This window comes from Urocitellus parryii, chromosome 11 (genome assembly GCF_045843805.1).
Source record: "Urocitellus parryii isolate mUroPar1 chromosome 11, mUroPar1.hap1, whole genome shotgun sequence".
NCBI lineage: Eukaryota > Metazoa > Chordata > Mammalia > Rodentia > Sciuridae > Urocitellus > Urocitellus parryii.
The window spans coordinates 65,845,415-65,860,275 of record NC_135541.1 but is presented as its reverse complement, the minus strand read 5'-3'; the positions used below and the strand labels follow the sequence as shown (position 1 = coordinate 65,860,275).

General features: G+C 33.9%; 1 protein-coding gene across 1 annotated transcript in view; it reads left to right on the top strand.

Moving 5' to 3' along the window:
* Col24a1 (collagen type XXIV alpha 1 chain) overlaps window positions 1-14,861 on the top strand; it is a 341,896-nt gene that overhangs the window by 227,853 nt on the left and 99,182 nt on the right. Inside the window, exon 32 of the mRNA XM_077791553.1 lies at window positions 962-1,015. Within this exon, the coding sequence (XP_077647679.1) occupies window positions 962-1,015 (54 nt within the window). The remainder of the gene's footprint in view (window positions 1-961; window positions 1,016-14,861) is intronic.

Below are 14,861 nucleotides of genomic sequence, written 5' to 3'. Positions count from 1 at the left end.
AAAAATCTATTTATAGCTGTGTCATGAAGACACAGCTAGAATGTACCATCTATGAACCAGAAAGTGGAATCTCACCAGACACTAAATCTGCTGCTAGCACATTGATGATAGACTTTCCAGCCTCCAGAACTGTGAGGGTTAGTTGTTTTTTATAAGCTATCAGTTTATGTACTTTGTAATAGCAGCCCAAAAGAACTAAGACAACATCCTTCAACAAATGGAGCCAAGCATGGTGGCACACACCTCTAATCCCAGCAACATGGGAAGATGAGGCAGAAGGATCACAAGTTCAAAGCTAGCCATAGCAACTCAGCAAGGCCCTCAGCAATTTAGCAAGAACCTCTCTCAAAGTAAAAGATTAAAAAAGGGGTCTGGGGATTTGGCTCAGTAGTTAAGCACCCCTGAGTTTAATCCCTAGTACCCCCCCAAAAAAGCAATGGTGGATAACAAACACCCATAAAATGGAATATTATTCAGCAAAACAATCTGAAAGGCTACATATCATCTAATTCTAATTTCATGACATTCTAGAAAAAGCAAAACTACACTGTAAAAAAGAAGATCATATATTTGTTTCTTTAAAAATGTCATTTTTTGTCACATATTTTCCAGGAATATTAAGTAGATATCCTTTAAGTAAAATAACTTATAAAAGCCTTTAATACATTTGATACTTTCTAAGTACTTGATCAATGTTTATTGAATGAATCAATGAATTAGGATTACATGAATGAATAGTACTCCTTTCTTTTTTTTCTTTTAAATCCAAGCATAGCTTAATATCATTCTAAAAATGACACAGATGCATCAACTAAAGATATAATTTTGTGTATAAGAAAGGTAATAAATTGTTGATAACTTAATTATATACGATCAGATGTTATTAATTCCATATTTGGATGCATCTGATTATTGAAGGGGGAACTTTTATTTTAATATCTTAAATTTTGTTTTAATATAGGGACCTCGAGGATTGCAAGGTGATGCTGGACCTCCTGGAGAAATGGGTGTTGAGGTAATTTTTTGTGGTTCTTTCTAGTTCAATTATACCAAATACTTTTTGTAAGATTTTAAGGTAAAGTTAATAAATTCACTATATATTAAGAAAAATACTTCTTCACTATTTTCTTTAATATTCAGAAAATAAAACCTAAAATCCCATAAAAAGTAGAAATCATGGTATAAACCTAATTTCATACAAATAAAGTTGTCCTCTAACAAAAGCTCATTGAAATGACAACAAAAATAAATAAAACTTTCCCTTTCCTGTTCAGTATTGACATGGTAGCCATTCAAACTAAGTGCTTTCTCTCTTTTACAGAAACAAGTAATTTGAGGTGACTATATTTAGTATATTTTAAAATAAACCACATTTATTATAATTATAAAATCCAATTAATTTATTTCTGTTACTAACTTTAGTACTGAATAAATTAAACCATTTCCATTCCTTACTCCCTCTCCTTCCCTGCTTCTATGAAGCCACTCTCTCTGGGTTTCCCCCTTTACCTTCTCATTAGCCTTTCTCAGTTTTGACAGAAAGTTGCCCTTCCATTTCCATGGCTTAACAATAATATTATCATAATGACTTTAATTACCAATATTATTTTGGTAGCTCTAATTCACACCTCTCTCTTTAGCACTAGTTATTGATTTCCTGTTGTATCTTTAAATATCCATCTGGACATCTAAAATACATTTCAATTTAAAACATTTAAACCCATCACTTTCCTACTTTTCTTTTTACTTCCATCTCAGTGCCCAATAATCTCAAATTGAGACCCATCCTAGACCACTCCTAATGTGTCCTCTTCAGTTAGCCAACTGTTTTTTGAGTAAGCACCTCCTCCCCATGGTCTTTCTTTTCTTTTCTTTTTTTTTTTTTTTTGAAGGCATTTTTTTATTAGTTGCTCATGACAATACAATGATCTTGACATATCATACATTTGATTCAAATGGAGTATGAAATCTCAAGGCTGTCTTTTCCTTTTAGTCTCTATTAGCAGTATTCTCATCCACTCTTAAGCCATATCTCCTCCAATTATATCATTCCTTCATTCAGTTTATCTCTCTTATAATATTCATCTCCTTGAAAATCTTTAAGAGTTCTTATAACTTTTATCATAAAACGTCAATTTCTTAACACAATAACTTCTGCAAATGTCTTTAACCACATTCCTGGTAAAATTTTTCTTCTCTGCCATGGACTCCATGTTTGTTGACCTATTTCTTATTCCATGATTATGCTGTGCCTTCTGACTGAATACCATGTACCTGCTTGAGATATAAGGATGATAAGGTTGCTGACTCCTTTGGGAGTTTGTAATCTATTTCAGAGGACAGTTATATAAACAATCATTATACTCAATGTTAGGCTCAATGATTTAGATATTGACAGGAAAACATAGAAAGACACAGCAGTGAGCCCTTTTCCCTATCTGGGGAAAGGAAAAAAAATAAGACTTACCTATGTGTGTGTGGCAGTGGGTAACTGTGAGTTTTAAGGAAGAGAAGGAGTTAGCTGTATGAAGAGAGGGAATAATGATAAGGGAATTCCAGAAGGAGATAGTATGAGCACGAACTTTTAAACATGAAGCAATATGGATTATTTGATACTCAAAGTCAAAACATAATAGTAATAGAGTAATAGGAAAATTATGAAAATCTTGTGTACTCTGTTAAGAACCTTAAAGTTTTTATTTTATAGGCTGTGGTATATCATTAGAAAGACAAGGCAGCAACAACATCAGAATTGTATTTTAGGAAGATAATTCTAGTATCTGAATTAAAAGTATATTTGAGGAGACAAGATTAAAGAAATATAACCTATTAAAAGGCTGTTGCACTAGACCAAGCCAAAAAACAAACAAACAAAATGATGGAGGGATGAACTAAAGCAGGAGGCATAGAAATATTTGTTATATAAAATGGACAGAACATTTATATTTGTAGAATTTGTGAAGTAAAGCAGAAAGAAAAGTCAAAAAATTCTAGATCATGTGACAAGATGGATAGCAATACCTATTCCTGAGTTCAGAAAAGAAGACTGCTTAAGACTAGTTAAGACCCTATCTGTGAATCTGCCCAAGATAAATGGCTCACAAGTAGCAGAGCCAGATGATCTGAGTGAGAGTTATTGCTTATTACCTATACTAGCTCCCATCCTCTGAACCTGAAGAAAGTGAGAGCAGTCATACCTGACAGCATGAAATTAATAGAGTAAGATGACAATTCTGATGTGATAAGGATTAGGGTTTAAGCAGTGACTTGATGAAAATATGGTAGTTTAGAATAGTGGTTAAAGATAATGGAAGAGGGAAATGTTCAAAGACAAGTAAAAGATGAACTATACCTAACTGTCAAACTGAGGTAAGAAATAGTGGATTTGCATTATATTTAGTAATGATGATAATAATAATACCTAACAATTGCAGAGCATATTCTTTGTCTTAACAATGTTTATGCTCTTTACTGTATAATTGGATTCTCACAACAATTCTATGAGATAGGTACAGTTATTATCCCCATTTTATAGATGAAGAAACTAAGGCATATAATGGTTAAATAATTATCTAAGAGCAATAACTAAAGTAACATAGTTGTTAGATTAAATTTAGGCATTCTTCTTCCACATCTGTGTTCCTACCCCTGTGCCTCTCAACATGGAATGATAAGACTTTGTGTAACAGTATAATTTTCCCCAGCCATATTTATCTAGGAAAAAGAAAGGTAAAGGTGCTTTAAAAACCTGATCCAGAATTGGTAAGATAAAAGGGGTACCACAGAGATCAGAAGATTGATTATTGATCTAGCCCAAGAAATGAATAAAGGAAATCAAGAGGGGCTGAAATATGGGGAAAAGATAGTGCCTACAGAGATCTGTGAGATTAACAGCATCCTTATCCCATCCCTCCTCCATCCCCTTTAATCCTTATTATGTACTCCACTGATCTTTATTTTTTTTATTCCCCCTATTCTCCTTATTTTGAATTAGTTTCCACGTATCAGAGGAAAAAATTGATCTTTGACTTTTGGGGACTAGCAAGGTAATCTCCAGTTCCATCCATTTACTGGCAAAGGCCATAATGTCATTTTTCTTAATGGCTGAGTACTCCATTATGTGTGTGGAGTACATACAGACAAACACATCACATCATATCACATCATATTTACTTTATCCATTTATCTGGTGAATAGTACCTATGTTTGTTCTATAATCTGGCTATTATAAATTCTGCTGCTATAAACATTTGTGTGGCTATGTCACTGTAGTATGGCTTAAATCATTTGGATATATATCCAGGAGTGAGATAGCTGCATCATATGATATTTCCATCCCTAGTTTTTTGAAGAATCTCCATGCTGCTTTCCAGAGTGGTTGCACTAATTTACAGTTGCACAAACAAGTATGAGTGTACCTTTTTCTCCACATCCTCACCAACATTTACTGTTACTTGTATTCCTTTTAAAAATATTTATATACTTATTTTTTATTTGTTCTAATTAGTTATACATAACAGTAGAATGCATTTTGACACATCATACATAAATGGAGTATAACTTCTCATTCTTCTGGTTGTACATGATGTAGAGTTACAAAAGTTGTATAATCATTTACACACATAGGGAATGATGTCTGATTCATTCTTCTATCATGCCACTCTCATAACCCCTCTCCTTTTTTTCCCTCCCCTCTACCAAATCCAAAGTACCTCTGTTCTTCCCTACCCCCTGCTTATTGTGAATCAACATCCACAAATCAGAGAAAACATTCAACCTTTGATACTTTAGGATTGGTTTATTTCACTTAGCATGATATTCTCCATCTCCATTCATTTACCAGCAGATGCCATAATTTCATTTTTCTTTAAGGATGAGTAATATTCCATTATGTATACATGCCACAGTTTCTTTATCCATCATCTGTTGAAGGGCACTTAGGTGGATTGCATAGTTTAGCAATTGTGAATTGAGATGCTGTAAACATTGATGTGGCTGCATCACTGTTACATGCTGATTTTAAGTCCTTTGAGTATAAACTGAGGAGTGGAATAACTGGGTCAAATGGTGGTTCCATTCAAAGTTTTCTAAGGAATCTCCATACTCATTTCCACAGTGGTTGCCCCAATTGGTAGTCCACCAGCAACATGAGTATACCATTTTCCCCATATCCTTGCCAACATTTATTATTGTTTGTATTATTGATAATTGCCATTCTGACTGAGAATTTCAGTGTAACTTGATTTGCATTTATCTAATTGCTAGAATTGTTGAACATTGTTTATCGAGTACGTTTTCTTTTGTAAAGTATCTTTTCAGTCCCTTAGCCCATTTATTGATTGGGCTATATGTTTTTTCCTTGTTGAGTTTTTTGAGTTCTTTATATATCCTGGAGATTAATATGCATGTGGTAAAGATTTTCTCCCATTATGTAGGCTCTCTACATTTTTGATTGTTTCCTTTGCTGTGAAGACTCTTTTTAGTTCAATACCATCCCATTTATTGATTCTTGATTTTACTTCTTGTACTTTAGGAATCTTGTTGTTGGTTCCTAAGCCAACAAGATGGAATATTGGGCCTACGTTTTCTTCAAGTAGGCACAGAGTCTCTGGTCTAATGCCTAGATATTTGATCCACTTTCAGTTAAGTTTTGTGCAGAGTGAGAGATAAGGATTTAATTTCATTTTGCTACATGTGGATTTTCTGTTTTCTCAGCACCATTTGTTGAAGAGGCTATCTCTTCTCCAATGTATGTTTTTGGCATCTTTGTCTAGTATGGGATAACTGTATATATGGGTTTGTCTGTATCTTCTCTTCTGTACCATTAGTCTACATGTCTGTTTTGGTGCCAATATTATGCGGTTTTTATTACTATGGCTCTGTCGGAAAATTTAAGATCCGGTATTGTAATGCCTCTTTCTTCACTTTCTTTCTAAGGATTGCTTTGACTATTCTGGGTCTCTTATTTTTCCAAATGAATTTCATGACTGATTTTTATATTTCTATGAAGAACATCATTGGAATTCTAGAAGGAATTGTATTAAATCTGTATAATACTTTTGGTAGTATGGCTATTTGGACAATGTTATTTCTGCCATGAGCACCGGAGATCTTTCTGTTTTCTAAAGTATTCTTCAGTTTCTTTTTTTAGTGTTCTGTAGTTTTTATTGTAAAGGTATTTAATCTCTTTTGTGAGATTGATTCCCAAATATATTTTGAGGCTATTGTGAATGGGGTAGTTTTCCTAATTTCTCTTTTAGTGAATTCATCGATGATTTATAGGAATACATTTGATTTATAGTTGTTAATGTTATATCCTGCTATTCTGCTGAATTCACTTTAGTTCTACAAGTTTTTTGGTGGAATTTTTTTGGATCTTCTAAATATAGAATCATGTCATCAGCAAATAGTGGTAGTTTGAGTTCTTCTTTTTCCATTCATATTCCTTTAATTTCTCTCTTTTGCCTAAATGCTCTGGCTAGAGTTTCAAGGACAGTGTTGAATAAAAGTGGTGAAAGAGTACATCCTTCTCTTGTTTCAGTTTTTAGAGGCAATGCTTTCAATTTTTCTCTATTTAGAATGATGTTGGCCTTGGGTTTAGCATATATGTTTTTAGAATGTTGAGATATGTTCCTACTATCCCTAGTTTTTCTAGTGTTTTGGACATGAAAGGATGTTGTATTTTGTCAAATGCTTTTTCTGCATCTATTGAGATGATCATATTATTCTCATCTTTAAGTCTATCAATGTGATGAATTACAGTTATTGATTTCCACATGTTGAAATAACATGCATCCCTGGGATGAATCCCACTTGGTTGTGGTGCACTATCTTTTAAATACGTTTTTGTATGCAATTTGCCAGAATTTTATTGAGAATTTTTGCATCTATGTTCATCAGGGATATTGATCTGAAGTTTTCTTTCCTTGATATGTCTTTGTTTGGTTTTGGTATCAGAATGATATTAGCCTCATAGAATGAGTTTCGAAGGGTTCCCTCCTTTTCTATTTCATGGAATAATATGAAGAGTATTAGTGTTGACTCTTCTTTGAAGGTCTTTCAGAACTCAGCTGAGCATCTGTCTTGTCCTGGGCTTTTCTTGGTTGGTAGGGTTTTTATGGCATCTTATATTTTATTGCTTGAAATTGATCCATTTAAATTGTGTATGTCCTCCTGATTCAGTTTGGGTAGGTCATATGTCTCTAGGAAATTTCTTGATGTCTTCAAGATTTTCTATTTTATTGAAGTATAAATTTTCAAAATAGTTTCTGATTATCTTCTGTACTTCAGTAGTGTCTATCATGATATTTCTTTTTTCCTCATGAATTTTATTAATTTGAGCTTTCTCTCTCTTTCTCTTTGTTAGCCTGGCTAAGGGTTTATCAATTTTATTTATTTTTTCACAGAAATGACTTTGCATTTTGTCAATTTTTTAAATTGTTCCTTTTGTTTCAATTTCATTTATTTCAATTATTTCCTGTCTTCTACTACAATTGGTATTCATTTGTTCTTCCTTTTCTAGGCCTTTGAGATATAATGTAAGCTCATTTATTTATTGACTTTCTCTATTCTTTTAATGAATGAGCTCAATGCAATGAACTTTCCCCTTATAACTGCATTCATAGTGTCCCAGAGATTCTTTTTTTAAAGAGAGAGAGAGAGAGAGAGAATATTTTAATATTTATTTTTTAGTTTTCAGTGGACACAACATCTTTATTTTATTTTTTATGTGGTGCTGAGGATCGAACCCAGCGCCCCGCACATGCCAGGATAGGGCACCACCGCTTGAGCCACATCCCCAGCCCATCCCAGAGATTCTGATATATTATACCACTGTTCTCATTTACCTCTAAGTATTTTTTTATTTAATTCCTGATTTCTTCTGTTATCCATTTGTCATTCAATAGTGTATTATTTAGTCTCCAGGTATTAGAATAACTTCTATTTTTATTTTATCATTGATTTCTAATTTCATTCTTTTATGATCTGATAGAATGTAAGGCATTATCTCTATTTTTTTGTATTAAGAGTTGCTTTGTGTCCTAACATATGATCTATTTTAGAGAAGGATCCATGTGATGCTGAGAAGAAAGTATATTTGCTCATTTATTGAGGAAATATTCTATATATTAAGTGTAAGTTATTGATTGTATTATTTAGTTCTATAGTTTATTTGTTTAGTTTTTGTTTGGACAGTATATCCAGTAGTGAGAGGAGTATGTTAAAGTCACTCAGTATTATTGTGTTGTGGTCTGTTTGATTCTTGAAATTGAGAAGGGTTTGTTTGATGTACATGGATGCTCCATTGGTTATGTCTTGTTAATGTATAATTCAGTATGTTCTTTGTCCCTTCTGATTAACTTTGTCTTGAAGTCCACTTTATCTGATATGAGTATAGAAACCCCTGCTTATTTACAAGATCCATGTAAGTGCATAAGTATGCATCTGTTGTAATTTTGTACATTTGTGGTCCTATAAGCCTCTTATATTTGGTTTCCATTTCATTCTTTAGAATTGGGAAATTTTCTGATATTATTTCATTGAAAAGATTGTGCATTCCTTTGGTTTGTATCTCTGCACCTTCATCTATCTTGATAAATCCTAAATTTGGTCTTTTCATGGTGTTCCATAATTCTTGGAAGGTCTGTTCATGGTTTCTTAGCATCTTCTCTCCCTGGTCAACTCTGTTTTCAGTTATATTGTTTGTCTTCATTGCCTGAGGTTCTGTCTTCCAAGTGGTCTAGTCTTTTGGTGATTGTTCTATTGATCTTAATTTGGTTTATTTTTACTTCATTTTGAGATTTCTGCTTGTTTTGTTGTTGTTGTTGTTGTTTGTTCGTTTGTTTTCAGAATTTCTGCCTCTTTATTGAAGTTATCTTTCACTTTCTGTATTTTCTCTCTGATGTCATTCCTTATATTGTTCTTTACTTTGCAGATTAGTTTACCTTTGTACATTCTAACCTCCCTCTCTGACATTTCTTCCACTGTGGTGTTGATGGATTCTGTTATTGGAGTATCTTGGTTTGTTTGGGGCAATTTGTTCCTTTGCATTTTCATATTGTTTGTGTGTCTACCCATCTATCACAATGCATCTGAGGCAATAGAGATTCTACCCAGTGGACTTATAGTGTCCCCGAAGATTTCTAGTACCTCACTCTTTAGGAGGAAATAAATAATATCAACCAGTGCAAACAATATGCAGCATTAAACTAAAAAGTTCCTACTGTGATGTCTACAACGTTAATTATCACAATTAACAAATTATATGATCAGTTATTGCCTATAATAAAAACAGCAAGTTTGCAAAAGGGTTTACAATTTCAAATGGTGGACAGGGAAAGAACAGAAGTATATAGGATGTGATCATTATGAGGGAGGAGAAGATAAGATAGAAGTAAAAATTTAAAGAAAGGTGAAGCGAGAACAAAAGAAATTGGCTGTTAGCAGAAGAAAGGAGAATCAAGGGAAACAGGAGAAAAAAATATATATATAAAGTAAAAATTTTTAAAAAATTAAAAAAATAAAAGAATGCAAAAAAAACTAAAATTTACTAATCAAACATCCTAGTTAACACACACACACAAAAAAACTAATCCATGAAAAATAATTGGCTTCACAAATGCTAGAAATGAGAAAAAAACAGATATCAAAATGTATAAATGTCCATGAGCCATTAAGGTCACAATTAAACAGAGAAAAAGAATTTTTAAAAAAGATATTGGTGAAAAATTTAAAGATTATTTCCATTGAATCCAAAATCTCCCCAGCTTCTCTTCTCAGCAGTTTTAGGTGGGGTCATCTGGTGCTTGCTGGAGTGAGGTGTAATTCCATAGGTGTAATTCCTGGAGACACGGTTTAGGCTTAGGCAGGTTCCAGGCTCTTTCCTGAATGCCAATTGGTCTGGAGATTTTAAATCAACACATCTTTAACACCCAGTACTTGCTGGTCCACAGTGGAAGACTGTACACCAGGGATCTTTCCTGGGTTCCACTTGTGTGGTGGGAGAGCCAATTCTTAGTCCCATACATCATGTGCAGACCCCACCCTTGCCCTTCTGAGTTTCTGACCAGATGCTTGTCTCCCAGCAGGTCCTACAAGTAGTTGGATTGGAGTGGGAGGGGTAGAGCAAATGGGTTCCTGCAACCAGTTAGTTGTCTCCTGTGTAAACCTCTCCCCACATTTAATTTTTTCCTGATCACTTAAGCACACTCTGTGCTGTGCTGTGTGTGTTTCCTTGGCCTGTATTTCACGTCAAACACGGGTTTGCCAGAAATCAGCTCCCTCAGCTGCCAACTCTTACACCACACCTGAAAATGGTTCCTTCCTTTGTCCTCTACACACCGCTGGGAGAGATGGAGGCTTCTTTCCCAGCACATAGGTATGGTGCAACATGTCTTTCAGGTTTGATGGCAAAATCCTTGGTCCCTAAATGCTCCATATCCAGATACACCTTGGGCCTACCAAAAATGCAGTTTCATTTAATTCCCTTATCCTTCTACTACACTCATGGAGGGACTGCTCTGGCTAATGGTTCTGGCCTGTGCCACTGGGGATTTTTTCCCTTATTTTATTGTATCTAACCTCCTGTGTCCCCATTCTGCTTTGAATATGCAGTTTTAAATTCCAGTAATGTTCCCCCCACCCTTTTCTTTTTTTTTTTTGTTCATCCACCTTGCAGAGAAGCTATCTGTCTGCTTTCTTGATTTCATACCACAGAGCATCCAGGAATGCAACCACTTCTGTTCTGCCATCTTGAAAATCCCTCTTACTTGTATTCCTGATAGTTGTCATGACTAGCATGAGATGAAATCTCAGTGTAGTTGGATTTGCATTTCCCTAATGACTAGAAATGTTGAACATTTTTTCAAATATTTGTTGACCCTTTCTATTTCTTTTTTTGAAAAGTGTCTATTTAGTTATTTTCTCCTTTTATTGATTGGGTTATCTGGTTTTTTTGGTGTTAAGTTTTTTGAGGTTTTTTGTATATTTTGGATATTAATGCCCTAGCTGAGGAGCAGATGGCAAAGATTTTCTTCCATTAAGTAGGCTGTCTCTTCATGCTCTTGTTTCCTTTGCTATGAAAAAAATCTTTTCAATTTAATACCATCTCACTTATCAATTTTTTATTTCTTGCACTTTAAGACTCTTGTTGAGAAAGTCAGTTCCTGGAGACCCTCATTGTTATACAAAATTACATATAAGAGGATGTGAGGGGAAAGGAGAAAAAAACAAGAGAGAGAAATTAATTATAGTAGATGGGGTAGAGAGAGAAGATGGAAGGGGAGGAAAGGTGTGGGGGGATAGGAAGGGGATAGGAAAGGCAGCAAAATACAACAGACACTAGTATGGCAGTATGTATAAACTTGGATGTGTAACCAATGTGATTCTGCAATCTGTACACGTGGTAAAAATGGGAGTTCATAACCCACTTGAATCAAATGTATGAAATATGATATGTCAAGAGCATTGTAATGTTTTGAACAACCAATAAAAAAAAAAAGAAAGTCAGTTCCTGTGCTTAAATGTTGGAGTGTTGGGCATTCATTTTCTTCTAACAGCTGCTGAGTTTCTGGTCCAATTTCTAAGTCTTGATTCACTTTTGGTTGAGTTTTGTGCAGTGTAAGAGATGGGGATTACATTTCAGTCTACTATATATGGATTTCCAGTTTTCCAAGGCTCATGTGTTTAAAAATGTCATCTTTTCACCAGTGTATTTTTCAGCACCCTTTTATAGTATCTGATAATTCTATTCATGTGGAATTGACTCTGTGTTTTCTATTCTATTCCATTGGTCTTTGTGCCTGCTTTGGTGCCAGTACCATTCTATTTTTGTTACTACACCTCTATAGTGTAATTTGAGGTCCAGTATTAATGATGCTTCCCGCTTCATTTTTCTTGCTGAGGATTGTTCAGCTATTATGGGTCTCTTATTTTTTCCAAATTTCATAACTGCTTTTTCTAATTTTGTGAAGAACATCATTGGAATTTTGATGGGAATTGCACTGAATTTGTATAGCATTTTTGGTAATATAGCCATTCTGACAATATTAATTCTGCGTATTCAACAACAAGGGAGGACTTTCCATCTTATAAGGTCTTCTTCAACTTTTTTCTTTATTGTTCTATAGTTTTCATTGTAGAGATCCTTCACCTCTTTTGTTAGATTGATTCCTAAGTTGTTTCTTTGTTGTTGTTTTGTTTTGTTTGGGGAGCTATTATGAATGGAATAGTTTTCCTCATTTCTTTTTCAGCAGAGTCATCATTAGAGAATAGAAACATGATTTATTTATGACTTTTGATCTTGTATCCTACATCATTGTTGAATTCATTTATGAACTCTTAAAGTCTTCTGGTAGAGTTTTTTGGGTCTTCTGAATATGGAATCATATTGATAGAAACAGATAATTTGATCTCTTATTTTCCTACTTGTATCCTTTAATTTCCTTCTCTTGTCTGATTGCTCTGGCTAGAGTTCAAAGACTATATTGAATAGGAGTGGTGAAAGTGGGCATCTTTGTCTTATTTCTGTTTTTTGGAGAAAATGTTTTCCATTTTTCTCCATTCAATATAATGTTGGCCTTAGGTTTGTGATATATAGCCTTTACAATGTTAAGGTAAGTTCTTTCTATCCCTATTTTTTCTAGTGTTTTACACATGAATGGGTGCTGTACTTTGTAAAATGCTTTGTCTGCATCTGTTGAGATAATCTGTGACTCTTGTCCTTAAGTCTGTTTATGTGTGAATTATATTTATTGATTTCCATGTGATACACCAACCTTGCATTCCTGGGATAAAACCCCTTGATCATGATGCACTGTCTTTTTAATGTGTTTTTACATGCAGATTGCCAGTATTTTATTAAGAATTTTTGCATCTGTGTTCATCAAGAATATTGGTGTGAAGTTTTCTTATGTTGATGTACTTTGTCTGGTTTTGGTATCAGAGTGATACTGGCCTCGTAGAATGAGTTTGACAGTGTTCCCTCCTTTTGTATTTCCTGGAATAATTTGAAGAGGATTGGTATTAGTTCTTATTTAAAGTTCCAGTAAAACTTGGCTGAGAATTCACCTGGTCCTGGACTTTTATTTTTTTTGGAAGTCTTTTGATAGCTGCTTCAATTTCATTGATACTTGATATTGATCTTAGTTTTCTATATTCTCATGGTTCAATTTGGGTAGGTCAAATTTCTCTAGGAATTTTTCAGTATCTTCAAGATTTTTTTAGCTAATTGGAATATAAATTTTCAAAATAATTCCTGTTGATCTTCTGGATTTCATTAGTGTCTGATGATATTTCCTTTTTCATCTTGAATTTTGTTAATTTGAGTTAGGTTCATTTGGCTAAGGATTTATCCATCTTGTTTATTCTTTCAAAACAAACCAACTATTCATTTTGTTAATTTTTTGTATTTTTTTAATTCTCAATTTCTTTGATTTCAGCTCTGATTTTAAGAATTTCTTGTCTTCTACCAATTTGGGTGTTGGTGTGTTTTCTTTTTCTAGGGATTTGGGATTACTTATTTGGTACCCTTCTATTCTTTTAATGTATGAACTCAATTCTATGAACTTTCCTCTTAGAACTGCCTTCATACTGTCCCAGAGACTTTGATATATTATATTACTATTCTCATTTTTATAACAATTTTTACTTCTCCCCTGGTATTCATTCCTTCTACTATTCATTCATTATTCAAAAGAATATTTTTTTAGTCTTCAGGTTAATGGTAGTTTTGACATGGAAGGAGTCCAGAAAGAGTTGTCATTTTCTCTCAAAACAGAGTTTTAGCCTTAGAGAGATAAATTAAGTTCTATAATTTCTGATACAAAGCAGAAACACAGGCTGTCTTGCTTTGTAGGATCCTTTCTCCTAAGTACTGCACTATACTACCTTTCATAATAGTGAATAAGTTACAAAAGTAACTCACAGAATTAAAATAAAAACTATTTAAAATTAGGGAAATGATGGTAAAGGAATATATTATAAGGAAACTTTACTTTTAGAAGAGTCACCCATTGAGAAGTGCTAGTTTATAGAAGTAATTACTAAAAAATAAAAATTAAAATTATTTTGAATAGTAATCTTTGAGGTGGCCTGCACGACAGAGCAGGTTCTTGCCAAGGAGCTATTATCTGCCTTGGAAAATAAAAAGTCTGAAATAATCAGTAAAAAATAAAGACATATTCAGAAATTAGATTTAAAGTGGAGCATCTGATGGATCTTCCAGTCCTGATAGGAGCTGGAACTGAACAATTGAAAAAAGGCCCTGAGTCTTTATTTAAGAGGGAGTACATCAAAGGCAGAGGTAAGGTTTCAATGGGAGGAGTCTTGTTTTGGTTCTTGCTTCTGCTGTGGCAGGGGTCACAGGTTGATTGGCATTTGACAACCCATCTTGAGCTACACACATCTTCAAGAGATTATCTGGGTCCAGCAGGTCACTCCCATCTCAGGAGCTGAGACAGAACTTGAGTAATGACCTGAGCAGGGCACCACACAAATCAGACATTCTTAAATAGGTGGATTCTTACTGAGAGTTCCTGATACTAGGCTTTTCTGCCTAATTGGTCCAACATAGCCCAATTTAGCCATAGTTCATAGGTGATTAAAGCTTTTCATTACAAGCCCACTTATTGTATTGTGCATGTGTAACTTTTATTTTGGGGAAAAGAATGAATTTGGATTGTAGCTGAGTCAAAATAAAAAACTGAATTTGCTGTCATCTAAGCTATTACAAAATTATATAAAAGATATTTCAATCCCTAATAATTATAATGAAGAGGTCCATCTATGGATCAAAAATATTGAAGAATTTCTGAAAAATATAAGAAAGAGAGGAAGGAGAGGGATGGAGGGGAAAGAGAGAA